Source organism: Acipenser ruthenus, chromosome 59, assembly GCF_902713425.1.
Source record: "Acipenser ruthenus chromosome 59, fAciRut3.2 maternal haplotype, whole genome shotgun sequence".
In the NCBI taxonomy this organism is placed as follows: domain Eukaryota; kingdom Metazoa; phylum Chordata; class Actinopteri; order Acipenseriformes; family Acipenseridae; genus Acipenser; species Acipenser ruthenus.
Genome location: NC_081247.1, coordinates 3,716,994 through 3,734,487, shown reverse-complemented (window position 1 = coordinate 3,734,487; position 17,494 = coordinate 3,716,994). Strand labels below are relative to the sequence as shown.

General features: G+C 38.6%; 1 protein-coding gene across 7 annotated transcripts in view; it reads left to right on the top strand.

The window, feature by feature from the left end:
- Positions 1-15,335, top strand: part of LOC117410107 (splicing factor U2AF 65 kDa subunit) — a 39,093-nt gene extending 23,758 nt beyond the window's left edge. For all 7 annotated transcript variants that reach the window (XM_059018445.1, XM_059018443.1, XM_059018444.1 and 4 more), the window contains 2 exons: positions 12,778-13,029; positions 14,088-15,335. In XM_059018445.1, the coding sequence (XP_058874428.1) occupies positions 12,778-13,029; positions 14,088-14,222 (387 nt within the window). In that variant the 3' untranslated portion in view covers positions 14,223-15,335. The remainder of the gene's footprint in view (positions 1-12,777; positions 13,030-14,087) is intronic.
- The last annotated feature ends 2,159 nt before the right edge of the window (positions 15,336-17,494 follow it).

Below are 17,494 nucleotides of genomic sequence, written 5' to 3'. Positions count from 1 at the left end.
AACCCTGTGTGATGAACTGAAGATTTCAAATTTTGATTCATCTGTCCATAAGACCTTCTTCCAGTCTTCAGTAGTCCACTGGCAGTGCTTCATGGACCAGGCAAGCCTCTTTTTCTTATTTTGCCATCTTAGCAATGGCTTTCTTACTGCCACTCGACCTGTCAAACCTGCAGCTCGAAGACTTCTCTTCACAGTTGAAACTGAGACTTGCTTACTTCGACCAGTGTTAAGCTGTGCTTGAAGCTGTTGTCCTGTGAGCCGCCTATCACGCAAGCGTTGACTCTCAGAAACTTGTCTTCTGATTCTGTTGTGGCTTTGGGTCTGCCAGACCTCTTCCTGTCAGAGTTTCCTCCAGTTTCCAAGTGCCTTTTGATGGTGTAGGAAACTGTACTCACTGACACCTTGGCTTTCTTTGCAATTTTTCGAAAGGAAAGACCTACACTTTTAAGGGTTATAATGGTCTGTCTGTCTTCCTTTGTTAATTGCCTTTTTCTCGCCATTATGTGAGCAATATACTACTTCCTGCAGTACAATACTGTCCAAATAATGCTTAAGAGGGTGTAGTAACACAGTCTGTTCCAACACTGCTTTTATACAGACAGAGGGTTTGTAAGTAATCAACAAAAGTTGGGACACCTGTAGGAATTGTTAGCATCAACTTTCAAGGCTTAATTTACTTCCATTGCTGCAGAACAGCTGTAAGTTGTTAACCCATTACTTGTTCCCTGAAAAAGGCCTTTTTGTATAACTCTGAAATGTACATTATTTTTCAGTTTTTGGTAACCTAAACTTTTTTTTTTTAACCTCTGGCAGTTTACCGCTTACCTTTTGTACCATTTCAGGTTATTCACTGGACTTGAACTGCTTAAATTTCAATAAAAACTGGAAAAATGTGGGTGTTCTAAAACTTTTGACCGGTAGTGTATATAGCTTAATTTGAAAAGCAGTAAGGTGAGTAATAAACTGACTCCGTTGTGATTGAGCAGTTGGTTTAAACAATTTAACAGCAAATGCTGGAGTTGTTGTTTTATACTTCTGTGTAAATAAATATAAAACCGTAGAAGGGCCATCAATATGAATCCAGAAATAAAACAGGGTTTTTATGATGGGCTGTTTTTTGGATGATAATAACCCTTTAAGGACAGTGATCATGTTAACATGATCATACTGAAGTGAGCTTCTAGGACTGCGGTCATGTAAACACGATAAAAAAACCCACTTTGCAGTACAAAAAAAGTGTGTTTGGGGGGTGGGGGCTGGGATGCTAAGTTTGTATGGTTTTGAAGTACTTTATTATTCCCCAGAGTGTTCTGAAAAAAAAGGACACAATTTCCAGGGTGCTACAGTAAAATAGATTTTTAGTGATTTCTTTATAGGAAGAGAGTCAAATACAGGCAAAAAACGTTGTCCTGGGGGAGCATCCCACTGAAACATGCTTGGTCCTGAAAGGGTTAAAACAAGATTAACTGAGAAATGTAACCGAGATCAATCGCAATAAAAAAAAAGAATGATCGCTTGACAGCCCTGGTTCTGTTAGGCACACTGGACCTGCAGTGCGGTGCGAATAGCCTTCTCTGTGCGAGAGAGCTAATGGCAGGGGGCAAGATGTGGCTGTGTGGTCCAGTGGTTAAATAAAAAGGGCTTGTAGCCAGGAGGTCCCCGGTTCAAATACCACCTCAGCCACTGACTCATTGTATGACCCTGAGCAAGTCACTTAACCTCCTTGTGCTCCGTCTTTGGGGTGAGACGTAGTTGTAAGTGACTCTGCAGCTGATGCATAGTTCACACACCCTAGTCTCTGTAAGTCGCCTTGGATAAAGGCGTCTGCTAAATAAACTAATAATAAAGATCAACCAGGGGTGTGCAATTCGTATCGCCCGGCCCAACAAGATTTACCGTTATACTTTACAGTACTTCATACAAATGAAAAAAAAAACTAAATATCAAAGCAAAATATATATACAGAATACACCTGCAGTTCAGATAAGCTGCGTGCCTGCCTTTTTTACGCATTACATCCGATATACACATAGAAATTTTGCTGCACAGCTTATCTACCTCCCCTAAAACTTTCACTAACAACTACATCTACCAAAATACAGTGTCTTCAGTTACTAGGAAACCACACAAGAAAAAACAACCCAACAAACATTATCCAATCTCTGGCTAGCCCTGTTGTCATAGCAGCCAATCACAGTAAAATAAGAAATTCGAAGCTACACTGGTTGAAGTGTAAATTAATCAGTCAATCTTTTTATATAGCGCCTTTAATAGTGGACCACCATCACAAAGCTTTTTACAAGATAGTGAGGAACAATGCATAATATATTAAATACAGTGAAATACAGGGCATAGTACATTAAATACAAACAGTAAAAAAAAAAAAATGCAAATACATTAAATACAGGCATATTACATTAAATACAAAGCTAGGATGTGAATTCTAAACATTATGGATGCGTGTATCATACAGAATCAAGATGGAGTGAAAAATCTGAAATAGTAATTTAGACAAAGATTAATAACATATCAGAGCATTGAAAGCAAGAGAGATGGGTCAAGTGGGTCTTGAGAGTTGATTTGAAGCGAGCGACTGTGGGAGCTACACACACTAAACCTGAGAGGGTTCCAGAGAGTCGGAAGCAATATTGAGTTGAGTTTTCGATCCTACTAGAAGTTAAGATTTGTTAGTGTCGAGCTGAAGAAAATTGGCAGACATCCAGGCCTCTGTCTTGGATGCAAGCTGAGAGCAGGACCATGGCAGACGGACATCCAGGGTCTGGTTTTAGGTAGAGCTGGGTGTCATCTGCATAGGAGTGAAACATGAGGCTATGTTGGTCGATGAGGTGACCCAAGGGAAGCATGTAGATGTTAAAGAGAAGAGTCAACAGACCCTTGAAGGACACTGCAAGAGACCGGGTTTGCGTCAACACTGCTTCCATCATAGAAAACAGACTGCATACATCCAGCTAGGTAAGAGGACAGCTAGGAGAGACAGGTTCGAGAGATCCTAGTATGCTTCTGAAGGCAGTTAAGAAGAATGTTATGGTCTATGGTATCAAAAGCAGCAGCGGTTAGGTCAAGGAGGACAAGGACAAAGGGAGCAGCAGCATTAAGCAGAAGATCCTTAACAATCCGGAGCAGAGCAGCTTCGGTGAACACCTCAGTCCAGCTACAAATCCAACTGGAGCCATTGTCAAAGCCAACTGCAAAAAAAAGGTTGTTATAATCAGGGCTAGAAGTTAACTTTAAGGCAGTAGTGAGGATTTGCTACCTGCCTGGAAAGTAGGTAGCAAAATGGTCTTACACGGTAGCGGTTTATTCGACTAATAATTTTATATATCAAAATAACAAAAATAAACACCTACCTACTGTTTTAAATAGATTCAATATCCCAAACTATCACATAGTAGGCCTATATTTAAATCGAAGTGTTTATTGAAACCACCTTGTGCTAAACTAAGTAATGGAACTAATGCAATTTCTTGTCAAAATGTATTTTGTTTTATCCTTAACCACCCAGCTGTCCATTTATTTGGGCAATTTCCATGTTAAAAATGCTCTTTTTGTGCAGATTTTTACCATTCTTAGCCCTCAAATAATTTGAACAATTTTGGGTATTTTTTTAAATATACTTTTTTATTTTGATTCTGGTAAACGGAAATACAGAATTTCAATAGAACTTAAATAACAAAATAACAATTTGTTTACAATTGTAGCATTATAATATAGATCCCAACATTTTTTTTTGTACAATGGCAGCATTATACAAGTATAAATAACACTTTTTTTTTTTTTACAATGGCAGCATTATAATAATAACAATACTTGTGCAGACATATCACTTTTTAGAAATTTTGTGTGATAGATTTCAAAGCAGACGCACTTCAAACCCTCATCAATGCTATGTCTTTATCTAGCACATATTCATCAGAAAACTTGTCGCAAATTTTCAATCACGTCGTATACAGTATCTTCCCCAGTTTCAGGCATGGGTGTATAGCGCTGTTTTATGAATTCTGTGAAGTATAGGTACAATAAATATCGGTCATTTTGACCAGTACTAAACCTGACAAGTCTTCCTTCCTTACAACCTGTAACACTAACAAATAAAGAAATCTCCTCGTTTTATTCTCTGTAGATACCCAGGCATCCATTTTTCACTCTCAGCTGTGTGTATATACAGATGACCCGGTCTGTCAAGAACATTTCTTAGGGACTGCTGTGATTTGCCAGTAAAAAAACAAAAAAAAAAAAACTGCATACACTTTTACAATAGTTTTCTTATTTTTCATTGAAGCATGTTAAAAAGACGTGTTAAACTTTCCAGATGCACATATAAGCACCTGCAGACTATTCTCACTGGAGTAACAAATTGGGACGTACATGCGCTCCACATGGAAATTGTGGGATAAGCAGCTGGGAGGTTGTTTTAAAAGAATGCAACCGTATCTGTCATCTAAGCATTTGATATGCCATCAGTACAGTTAATCAGGTTTTGTTTCATTGGTGCAAATTAAGTGGTACAAAATGATCCTCATGTCTTTCAAATCATACACACTTATAAAGACAGCTATAATATATATACACTTTTTATATATATATATAAAAAGTAACATGTTACCTTATAAATTCTAAGGTTACAAACACAACCAAGCTGTTTGAAAATGAAAGCTAATTCCAGCACGTTACTGCTGCATTTTAAAAGATTCATGCAACGTGTTATGCTAACCGGTTTGTTCATAAATATGCGTACTCGCACACTTGCCTTTTTACTGCATTTTTAATGCTGTGTAATTTTGAAGAAATTAACTAAGTAATAACCGAATAAGGGATATCGACCAAGATTTAAACAAAAACACGCTTAGTTTGTTTTATTAAACAGTGACATTAGTTAGCCATGTGTGTGAGTTATAGTTTGGCAGTGCAATATATATATAACATTTTGTGTTAAAGCACACATTTCACTAGTTAAACAGGAGAAGTACACCAGGTAGTGTTAATCTGTCATAAAAAGAAAACAGATAGATCAATGAATGCACTTCAATATTGTATTTCGTCTATTCATACTGAAAACAAGGAAGACTTGGATCATGTTGACGTTCTAGCTAGCTGTTTAGCTCCTGTTTTTTTTAAATTTTTTTTATTTTTTTGTAGTTAGAATTTTGATAGTAATAATTGTCCACCTATTATGTGTTCATTTTTGCGTGGGTGAAACCAGGGATAACATTATAACAAAACCGGAGCCACCATTCTCCATGACCGATTAAATTAGCATTTTATAACACTGAATAAACATGATATCCTGTTAGTTCACCGTCTTATCTTATAAAATCGTAATGTTTAACAGTTATTTAATTTTTACTTTTGGTCTATCAAATAAACTTCATACCTGGAAATTGTATCCATGTTCTGGTACTGTAGGTACAGTATTTGTGCTCCACTGTCCAATACGATCTGCATTGTGGGCCTCGTGCGTATCTACATGGGGCGGTACAAACCTCAGTCATCTACAAATCGGGAAGCTGTATTAGCAATGGTTTCCTGCTTTATGAAATATACTAAATGTACGTGTTAAAAACAAACAAAAGTAATACCGGTAATTTTGTATGTGTTCACTCAGGGTCGGTCATATAAACTGCAGCGTAAGGTATCAGAAAAATGCTACTGCTTAAAAAAAATAAATAAATAGTAGCAAATTAAGAGCTTTGGGTAGCAAAATGCTACCAAATATACTTTTAACTTTGAGGTTTGCTATAATATATTGATAACTTATTGATAACGTATGGCTTTATATTGAAGTTTTACTGAGTAAGAATTTAACCCTTTGCGGTCCTATGTTAGACATGGTCCAACAGCGCAATTTTCCCTTTCCGGTCCAATGTCGGACCCTGTCCAACATCAAAAAGATGCAAAAAACCAGGTCTCTAGTAGTTTTTTCTCCGGAAAAAGCAGAGAAAACCATTCAAAGGCCGAGAGAAGCCGGAAAAAAAAGGGGCGTATCTCATGAATACTGATAGACCCGACACCACATAGATAACACGGACATAAACAAACAAGATAGCTGCTTCTGCATCCAGCGCTCAAAGAATATCACAGACATTTGCAGAGCTTTTTTTAGATGTTATAGTAATAAAATAATGACTTGGATCGCATTATTGAGGAGTTTGGTGATAAAACGAGTGATCAGGAGATGATTTATCGGTATGTACTATTAAGACGTATGTGAAAAATATAGCGAACGAGGGGTGGGGCGGGGCTGGAGATGCAGTACTGAGTGTCCTGTTGATATGCAGTGCCTTTTAAACCTGTTTTACTGTGAAAAAAAAATACTTTTAATCCGAACGTCTAAAATAAACTGCTTGTGTGAAAATGAATTGGACCTGACGCACGCTGAATAAATGGACCGCAAAGGGTTAATGTTAAAATAGAAGTAACTAGGGATGGGAATTTTAAACGTATAAACCAAAGAAGCCGTAGAACATTGTCTAATATGCTAGACTTATAAATGGTCATGTGACAAATGTCACCAAACGCATAGTTTTTTTATGTATTAATTTTAGTAGTTTATCATCAGTAGTCTGTCGTGTATGAGACTGCTCTAGTGCTACAGTAAGGCTGGATATTAAAAAAGGAAGGGGTTTGGCAATTGCCTCCAAGTAGTTTTTCTAATTGGTGCAACAGAAAGATTGACACTGGGGCGGGTTTTATTCTCTGTCGATCTGGCGCTTCATTGGTGCACTGTGTCTGTTTATGCCTGTAGTAGGCGTGGTATTGTATCAATTCCACGGTGGGGTAATAACGTTAATGACAAGCGTTTTTTTTCTGAGTTTGTTCTATATTTAAAATGGCATCTCTCAACAAAGGAAGCCACGTTTGGAAGTATTTTGAGGAACCGGACAAGAAAACCGTGGTATGTAAATAATTATGCCAAACAAAGTTGCCGTCCCATAAAAACACAAGTTCAATGCTTCATAGTTTGAAATGAAAACATTCAGAATTATTGTGGATGGAGCTAGTGATGGCAATACAAAGCAAACATCCATAAAAACATTTGCTATAGATTTGGACGAACATTGGGCGTGATCACGTTATCCCCTGTGAGGACAGTGCATGTGAATCGTGAATGCAGCAGTTTTGAAATCAGTGCAAGATTATCCCATTACTGTGCCGACCCATAAAACAATAACAGCGAGGCTGGAAAAACTTAAAGAAAATCGTGCTGCAGCTGTTCATACAAAACTTTCAAGGGGGAAAAAGTTGCATTTACCAGAGACTCGTGGACCCCATTCCTCAATCTTCACACAGGTGGAAGGCTTTTTTCACTTGAAATTGTTCTGTAAGCTTTTGAAGCGAATGGCCATTTGTTTAGTACAGTTTTTATTTGTATGTGGGAACTACTGCACTAAAGTAAAGGACCCCTGAGACACAGTTCAAACAGGTAGACCAGGCATCTCTTTTTACAATTCAATGTAAAGTTGTCTGGATATGTGAATTTTAATACTTTACGTTAGTAATACTTGACCATATACAATTAAATGCACAAGAAGGCAAAAAAATTGGCATTTAAAATAGGACCTGTGGCAATGTTTGGGAGGTTTATGTACACTAGTACAGCATGTAGAGGAGAGTGGCGTTTGATTCGAGTACTCGGAAATTGTAATGCTAAAGTAATCATCTCGAGCAACAAAAATCCCACGGCTACTATCAAAGACAGCAAACTTAAATCTCCGTGGCAGAATTTTAAATATCAGTCATGTGCTCTTTAAAATTCCAAAATATTGTGCTATTTTATCCCTGGTAGTTTCCTTTTCCAGAAGTGAAAGTATTTCTAATTTTTTTTCAATTAAACCATATAATTTTAATACCATTTTTTAAACCATATAATCTGGGGCAAAATTACTTAGAACAAAACAAAAAAACCCTACAAAAACATTAATAGGTTCCTGTTTTTTGTTATTAAATGAACCTTTAAGAAACACACTGTTCTAAAAAATCATACTATCTGAAAACGTGTTCAATATGTATATAGTTGTATCTTCACTGACAACTTTAATTACAACCATAAATATAAACATTTCAATATATACTTTGTGTGTGTTTTTTTTTTTTTTTTAAACTTTGTAAAGTCTTTGCGATGTTAAAACATTAGTTGCTTATTTAGGGTTTATTTGCTCAGAAAATACTAAGCAGGGCTGTCATTACATTCTGATAATGTAAACAGTGTGTATGTAGATATGGTTTAAATGCTTTAAACGTTCATAAAAATGTACCAAAAGCACATCCCTATAAGTAACGTAATGAGTTTGCAGAGTCAGCGTGATGCCTCAAATGCGCTAAGCTGATAAAGAACCCTGCAGAACACACTGGTTGTACAGTAGTTAAGAGTAACATTGCAGTTAAAATGGAAGGCTCTTTAATGCCTACCTCATTACTATTAAAGATTGTACAGTATTTATCGAGATTACTCATGACTTCAAGGTAATGTTGCATTTTAACAGCCATCCTTTTTCTGTGGATGTTTTCTCTTTTACTCCAATCTACTTATGTTGGTCTCTGTTTTCATACCTTCATAGTTAGCTTTTCTAAAATTGTAAACCTTCGCTTTAGCCATTTCTTTTTGGGTTTTAAAAATTGCTTCAAATGAGACCATGTTGTGGTCTGTGTTTGCCAATGGTTCTCTGACGTCTGTTTTAGTTATTCTGTCTTCGTTATTTGAAAAGACTAAATCAAGGCATGCCTCCCCTCTAGTCGGTGCCTTGACAAATTGCGTCAGGAAGCAGTCATTTGTCATTTCCACCATTTCAATTTCGTCCGTCGTGCTCCCCACCGGGTTTTCCCATTTTATATGGGGGAAGTTGAAATCCCCCATTAGGATGGCTTCTCCTTTGCTACACGCATTTCTAATGTTATTGTATGACAGATTATTGTACTTCGATGTACTTTTTTCTTCAGAAATGTTTTCATAGGTGTAATTTAGTGATCTCCTACCTAAAAGTCTGATGTAGTTTGAGTCTTTTTAGTTTTAATTATTTTTGTTTGTGTCATGCATAAAATTAGATGGGCTCAGTTTTGTTGGACTGAATTACATTTTCTTTATTTGATTTCCTGAAGCAAATTATTAGCAATCTCTAATGATTGTGGTTATTATTTTAACCCGTCTGCTGAGGCCCTTTTGATGCTCTGTGCTACAATAATTATTTGATTTTGGGAGTTCCATTTAAGATGCCCCAGGCAAACTATAAGAACATAAGAAGAACATGAGAACGTTTACAAACGAGAGGAGGCCATTCGGCCCATCTTGCTCGTTTGGTTGTTAGTAGCTTATTGATCCCAGAATCTCATCAAGCAGCTTCTTGAAGGATCCCAGGGTGTCAGCTTCAACAACATTACTGGGGAGTTGGTTCCAGACCCTCACAATTCTGTGTGTAAAAAAGTGCCTCCTGTCTTCTGTTCTGAATGCCCCTTTATCTAATCTCCATTTGTGACCCCTGGTCCTTGTTTCTTTTTTCAGGTCAAAAAGGTCCCCTGGTTCGACATTGTCTATACCTTTTAGGATTTTGAATGCTTGAATCAGATCACCGCGTAGTCTTCTTTGTTCAAGACTGAATAGATTCTGCATATGACATGTCTTTTAAACCCAGGATAATTCTGGTTGCTCTTCTTTGCACTCTTTCTAGAGCAGCAATATCCTTTTTGTAATGAGGTGACCAGAACTGAACACACTATTTTAGGTGAGGTCTATATATATTTGTCAGTCTGAACTTCTCATTGGTGACAAGTTTTTCTGGATTTTGTCATGTGACAGCTATTGTATGCAAAATGCAACTTTTTCAGAAAATGCATTATCCATCATCCCTAAAATCCTTGTGTTTCGATGTACGATTTTAGAGACTTAAGCAGCTTGCTTTGCCTATGTCTTGTGTAAACTGTTTTATTCGTTTTGGGGGTATTGCGTGCTCTAGGCTAACACCAGGCCACTTTGACTTTTCCACTTCGAATTATGTAGCCCATGGTATATATTACCCACCCCAATTGTATGTGCCCAGTACGCCACCAAAGAATGAGATTCCCTGGCAAAAGTGTTTTTTTTTCTGAATCTGCACAAAATAAGGATTTTAGAAATGGGTAACGTGACATTTCCAGTCAATGGTTTGTTTTGAAGGTTTATTAAGTCCTTCCAGTACTCCACTATGGGAGCGTTCGAATAAAATGCCGTTCACTAAGCCTTGCCACAGTTTCTGATCTATCAGTCTCTGGTACTCGAATAAGGCTGGAAGAGTCTAAATGGTAAACAAAATAAATATTTTTCATTTTACATTTTAATTATACATATGCCCACTAATTTCCCCTCCTCAATAAATAAAAATCAAAACACTGCTAAAATTCATAGATTCAGAATTTATGTACAATAACTTTAACGAATGATAATGAAGTTCAGAATGACCCAACTATATTGCACAAAAAAATAACCTGCAAGGTGATTAAAATGCATTGTAGGGCTGGGACGATGGCGGTTTTTCTACCATCAATGCATTGTAGGGCTGGGACGATGGCGGTTTTTCTACCATCGATGCATTGTGATTAAAATGCATTGTAGGGCTGGGACGATGGCGGTTTTTCTACCATCGATGCATTGTGATTAAAATGCATTGTAGGGCTGGGACGATGGCGGTTTTTCTACCATCGATGCAAGGTGATTAAAATGCATTGTAGGGCTGGGATGATGGCGGTTTTTCTACCATCGATGCATTGTGATTAAAATGCATTGTAGGGCTGGGACGATGGCGGTTTTTCTACCATCGATGCATTGTGATTAAAATGCATTGTAGGGCTGGGACGATGGCGGTTTTTCTACCATCGATGCATTGTGATTAAAATGCATTGTAGGGCTGGGACGATGGCGGTTTTTCTACCATCGATGCATTGTGATTAAAATGCATTGTAGGGCTGGGACGATGGCGGTTTTTCTACCATCGATGCAAGGTGATTAAAATGCATTGTAGGGCTGGGATGATGGCGGTTTTTCTACCATCGATGCATTGTGATTAAAATGCATTGTAGGGCTGGGACGATGGCGGTTTTTCTACTTTCGATGCATTGTGATTAAAATGCATTGTAGGGCTGGGACGATGGCGGTTTTTCTACCATCGATGCATTGTGATTAAAATGCATTGTAGGGCTGGGACGATGGCGGTTTTTCTACCATCGATGCAAGGTGATTAAAATGCATTGTAGGGCTGGGACGATGGCGGTTTTTCTACCATCGATGCATTGTGATTAAAATGCATTGTAGGGCTGGGACGATGGCGGTTTTTCTACCATCGATGCATTGTGATTAAAATGCATTGTAGGGCTGGGACGATGGCGGTTTTTCTACCATCGATGCATTGTGATTAAAATGCATTGTAGGGCTGGGACGATGGCGGTTTTTCTACCATCGATGCATTGTGATTAAAATGCATTGTAGGGCTGGGACGATGGCGGTTTTTCTACCATCGATGCATTGTGATTAAAATGCATTGTAGGGCTGGGACGATGGCGGTTTTTCTACCATCGATGCATTGTGATTAAAATGCATTGTAGGGCTGGGACGATGGCGGTTTTTCTACCATCGATGCAAGGTGATTAAAATGCATTGTAGGGCTGGGACGATGGCGGTTTTTCTACCATCGATGCATTGTGATTAAAATGCATTGTAGGGCTGGGATGATGGCGGTTTTTCTACCATCGATGCATTGTTTTTTTTGAGGCAATGTATCAGTGCACCTTTTTTTTCCATAACACAAAACATATGATATTAAAGAATAAACAAATCGCACATTTTCAGATATCTGATGTAAGCACGAAAACTAAACGTTTCTGCAGCTTATCTTTCTAATTTTAGAGTAAAATAAACCTTGACATTTCCTATGGTCGAATATCAATCAAACGATACCCAGCGAGTTTCTCATTCTCACAAATGGTTAATGATTAAAATGTTTCTTACCTAAGATGTCTTTACTGACAGCAACTTGTTAGAAAAAAATCCTTTGCAACAAAATCCAACGAAGTGGGAACACCAACCAATTTAACGAACTAATTTAACTTCTCGCAAGTCCAACTTATTTTATGAAGTCTGTGGTCCAGAACGATTTAGTTTTTGTTGAGAAATGATGGCATCCACATTCTCCGGTTTAAAGAAGAACAGAGTTTGTTAATCCAGTGTTTTTTTGTTTTATTTTTTTTAATAAGTACGTATCTGGTACGTTCGGCAGCACTGAGCGAGTGTTTTTAGGACGTAACAGATAGTCTGGCAGCATGGAAGTGGTTAATAAAAGCAAAATCCTAAAAGTGATATTCTGTTTGTGTGTTCTGTGGGACGGTGAGGGGGCAAGTAGATTTTTCTAGCATTTTGTCCCTTGGACAAGAAGATTTTTTTGGTTTCTTTTTTAAATTGCACACCCCTGTAAACACACACTTAAATATCTGATTCTGTTTATCTACTGTACTGTGTGAGAGCTAGTATTTATATCTAATTCTCTATGGGCAGCTTGTATAAAACTGGATTAGTCAGCTGCGCTGCTTTTATATATCTGTATTGTGTGTGTGTGTGTGTGTGTGTGTGTGTGTGTGTGTGCGGTTATTTATTCATCTGCTCTCTCCTCTGACTCACTCACTCAAACCAGTAGAAACCAGACCCGGGTCACTCATACCCCCCTTTCTATCTATCTGTCCTGTCTAACCCGTGTATTGCTGTATGTTGATTTTTGCCCTCTCTGCTCTCTCCCCTCTCAGACCAGTATAAACCAGACCCCAGTCACTCTGCAGGTCCCGGGGCTCATGAACACGCAGGTGGTTCAGATGGGGGGGCTCCCCACAGATGTGCTGTGCCTCATGAACATGGTGGCTCCGGAGGAGCTGCTGGACGATGACGAGTACGAGGAGATCGTTGAGGATGTGCGGGACGAGTGCAGCAAGTATGGGGCTGTCAAATCCATCGAGATCCCGCGCCCCGTCGACGGGCTGGAGGTGCCGGGCTGCGGCAAGGTGAGACTCCGAGTCACACAGGGCTGATTAATACATCTGAAATACCTTTAATACACAGCATTAATACAGCGTCTGAAATACCTTTTAATGCACAGCATTTAATACAGCGTCTGAAATACCTTTTAATGCACAGCATTTAATACAGCGTCTGAAATACCTTTATAATAAACAGCAGGGCTGGTATTAATACACCTGTCTGAAATGTAAGCAATAAGACTCAACAGGGTGGGCGGTATTAGGCAGTACCGGACCGCCCAAAGGTGTAATGAGTTCCTGAAAGTTCTGGTATTTCCCAGTGCCGCCCACCCTGGAAGGTCTAAGAAAATGGGACACTGTTGTGAAAAAGACAAATAAATAAGTTTTGTGGTTTAAAACTTGAACAGTATATCTGTCCAGGTGAAAAGGCACTGGTCGTCTATTGAAAGTTAATGTACCCGCCTGCAAAGGGTACTAGCCAATGAGATGCCATTTTCTAAACCTTTTATAATACACATCAGATACTGTTCTCTATGGAATACACTGTTACCCTGATATTGATTATTATTATTATTATTATTTATTTCTTAGCTGACGCCCTTATCCAGGGCAACTTACAATTGTTACAAGATATCACATTATTTTTACATACAATTACCCATTTATACAGTTGGGTTTTTACTGGAGCAATCTAGGTAAAGTACCTTGCTCAAGGGTACAGCAGCAGTGCCCCCACCGGGATTTGAACCCACGACCCTCCGGTCAAGAGTCCAGAGCCCTAACCACTACTCCACACTGCTGCCCCTGATGCGATACAGCCATCTTTAATGTCTTTCTAATATACAGTAGACCCTGATATTGATGGAAATTGTCATATTTTACTTGCTCCTAATGCCGTTTTCCTCCCTCCTCTCTGTTTGAACTTGTGCTGAGGAATGTCTGTACCAAGTCTAGTGATCGTAATTTCAGTCTGATCTTTGCTTGAATGCTAGTTCAAGACTTTTTTTGTTTTATCTGAGACTTGACTTAAGATAACTTCACTCGCTCTGACTCCACTTTCCTCTTTCCTCCCTGTGTTTCAGATCTTTGTAGAGTTTGTCTCAGTCTTCGACTGTCAGAAGGCCATGCAGGGGCTGACTGGGCGCAAATTTGCAAACAGAGTCGTTGTGACCAAATACTGCGACCCAGACGCCTACCATCGCAGAGACTTCTGGTAGAAATGGAGAGAACGAGTGGGGAGGAATAGGGTGGAGGGGAAGAGATGCTGCGATCCTGAATTGTACCACCGCTGAGACCGCTGTCAGAAAGAGAAAGGAGCACACAAAATAAAATGAGGATGGGGTGTCCTGAGGGGAGGGAAACGACTTGAGTGCCCTTGACAATTGCATTTTCTTGAAGGTGTATTTTCAGGGTCTAAGATTTAGAGTAGCACTGGACCAAGTTTATTGGAAGCTACTGTTTTATGGGTCTTGGAAGTTAGACTGCAGTTCAAGCTGATCAGATTTATTAAATGCTCTTTCATTGTCATTAAGTTGGAGTCACTGAAAGCACAGTGTTAATGGTCATGGAATATTATGGTTGGTTATATTAAAGCAAAGCTGGCGAGCGGAACGTAAAACCTGTCCATTAGTCAAACTACTTCAAAGAAAGCAAAAGGCAAACAAATTAAACGTTTGAATAGTGCTGAATTTTAGAAATACTAAAATAACCTTAATAAATTCAGTGACTAACATTTTGATAGAAGCCTTTCTCGGTGTCTTTTAAATTTGTTTAATTGAGTTGAAGTTTCTTTTAGTCTTTCTAAAGAAATTGGATCCTCCATGACCCATTAAACACCCAATTTGAGAACTTGCTCCAGTCCCTTGACATCTTTGCCTCTCACATTAACTCCAATACAATTTTCTGAACACGTGAAATGTTTGTGTGTTCGTTTCTCCACCATTGTTAAATAATTACAAAATTAGTATTGACAGTAATATGTGAAATGTAAATTAGGCTGACATTGTGGGGTATCAAGCTTGATTATTATTTAACAGGACACCCCTAAAATATATTCAGGGGGGAGAGGAACAAAGGTGAGGGAACTTTTTTAGGCAACTTTTTTTTGTTTTGGCCAATTATTGAACACAACTTTTTCAATTTGTTTTCTTATTTTGCCATTTTCCTTTGCAGTTATAACTGTGCAACTTAAAGTTTTTGGAGGTCTGGGGGTGTGGGTCAATTTTTATGTTTTAAAAAGCCTGTACGATTAATTTGTGTGAAGTTATATTGAAATGTAAAAAAAGACAGGATTTTTTTAATTTGCTTAAATAAACATGTACCAACCCTAACTTTTATAGTTTTCAGGCAGCATTTGTGTTTTATTGCTTTATTATAAATCACTGAGCCACTCTTATTGAAACGCCAGATTTCAGACCATTCGAGTGTCATCTCCTGTATGGCAGGATACAGACTGACAGCTCTAAAGACAAGGAAAAGAGCAGTAGCTGTGTTTAAATGAAAACAGGGTTTACATAGGGTAACATGTCCAGTCTACCCTGTCTCTTATATCGGGTAATATGCCCAGTGGGCCCTGTCTCTTAAATCGGTTAATGTCCTGTGGACCCTGATGGAAGAAACGGGGTCGGTCGGGCATATCAACTGATAACTGAAGCGAAGCACTCCAAATGTTTTTTTGAAATATTCATTTATTTTTAGTTATTTGATGGTTTCTTCAGTGGAAAATCTTGTTCCATGCACAACAGGTTTCACCGCTTTCAGTTTAGGAGGTGTTTCTTACCAGCTGAGTTGTGATTGGGTGGGGCGGAGCTATCCAGAGTCACCAACAGGAAAGCATCAGGTTTGATTGACGCCCGTTGCATTCGATTTTCCTCAGCTTGGATACCTCAGCCCCGGCTGCTGGTCCGAAGCACAATAAACTGAGAACGATGGCATTGAGCAGAAAGGCCCTGCAACCCGATGCACAGTAACAGGATTCAGGACGAGTCGATAAAGAACCTGGCTCTAAAAGAAATATTACTTTGAAACATCAGAGTGATTTATTAGTGTCTCCTGGTGAATAAAAGAGCAAGCAGTCATCTGGACCCCTCTTTAAACCAGTCTAGCAAGCAATAAAAAAAATAAACAAATCTCTCCTATTCTTGTAAACCTTTAAGACATTCCCTACATATTAATAAATTGATCTTTTTTTTTTTTGTTTGTTTGCAATTTACCTAACCACTTTCTGAGAACAATTTAAAATTGTGTGCGTTAAACTACTTCGTAGCGATACAAAAATATAAATTAAATGAAAAAATTGTTGCCTACAGTTCCATAGCCTTAAAAGTGAAACAAACAGCCAGAGAAAAAAGGGGGAAAAGATTAATGTGAGATGTGTTTAAGGTTTTTCATAGTCTGTTCCCCTTTCACTGCTTCCCTCATCGGTGTGTAGTAAAGTAGTACCCCCCGTTCGGTGAATCCAGAGGAATATGAAATTCACCTCACCTTACAATGAGATACAAGAAATACTAAGACGCTTAAATAGCAAATGTGTCTATTAGAAGTCTTTGTCTCTTCATTGGGATTTTTAGTATCTCTGGTAATTGTGTTGCAGTAACAGGACCTGTTAAAATGAACTGAGCCTCCCAGAACTATACATTGATGGGGAAAGCAGTGAAAAGGGGTTTGAAGCTCTTAAAAGGGAATAGATTTGAAAACCTCGGGACTTTCTAAACGTTTGGGAAATTAAACGTAAGCTAACAATCCTACTTGTTTTTAAGTGTGAGTGTCTTCCTCTAATCTCTAATGTTGAGCGAGTGTTTTCTCTCTTGCACTATTTGTATGACTTACTCCCCTCTCCCGGTACCTCAGTTTTATAAAAGCTAATTCGTGGTGTGTGGGATGTCTCTTGTATGTTCAAGTGTTGGGTGGATGCTTCTAATCCTGTTGAGTGTGTTTCGTTGTCTTGAACTATTTGTATAACAGACCCCTGACACAGCAAAGTGCAGAGAATGAAATCTCAACTTCAGAAAAAATCACAAACGAGAGGAGGCCATTCAGCCCATCGGTGCTCGTCTGGTTCTTCGTAGCTGATTGATCTCAACTTCGTCAAGTCTAGTCTTAAAGGATCCCGGTGAGTCCACATCAACCACTCGAGTTGGTAACCCATTCCATCCCCTCACCACTGTGGGAAGAAGTGTCTCCTTCCCTGTCTCTTGGGTTCATTTCCACACTGTATGTCTTCCGGTCCTGGTTACTGGGCTTAAATTATTGGCGATGGGGTTGGGCTGTTTCATGATTAGAGGCAGCCACCCAACACTTAGAAACAATGTGACGTAAAATGGCAGCTTCTCTTTGTCTTGTAAAACTACAATGATGAGGGAGGAAGTGAATGGAGAATTGGAGTTTTTGAAAGAGGAGAGGAGGCTAAAAGAAAGTTAATTCAAAAACTACTTTTATTCTTGTTTCTTTCCAGACTCTCTCTGGATGAGTTTAGAGCAGGTACAGATGG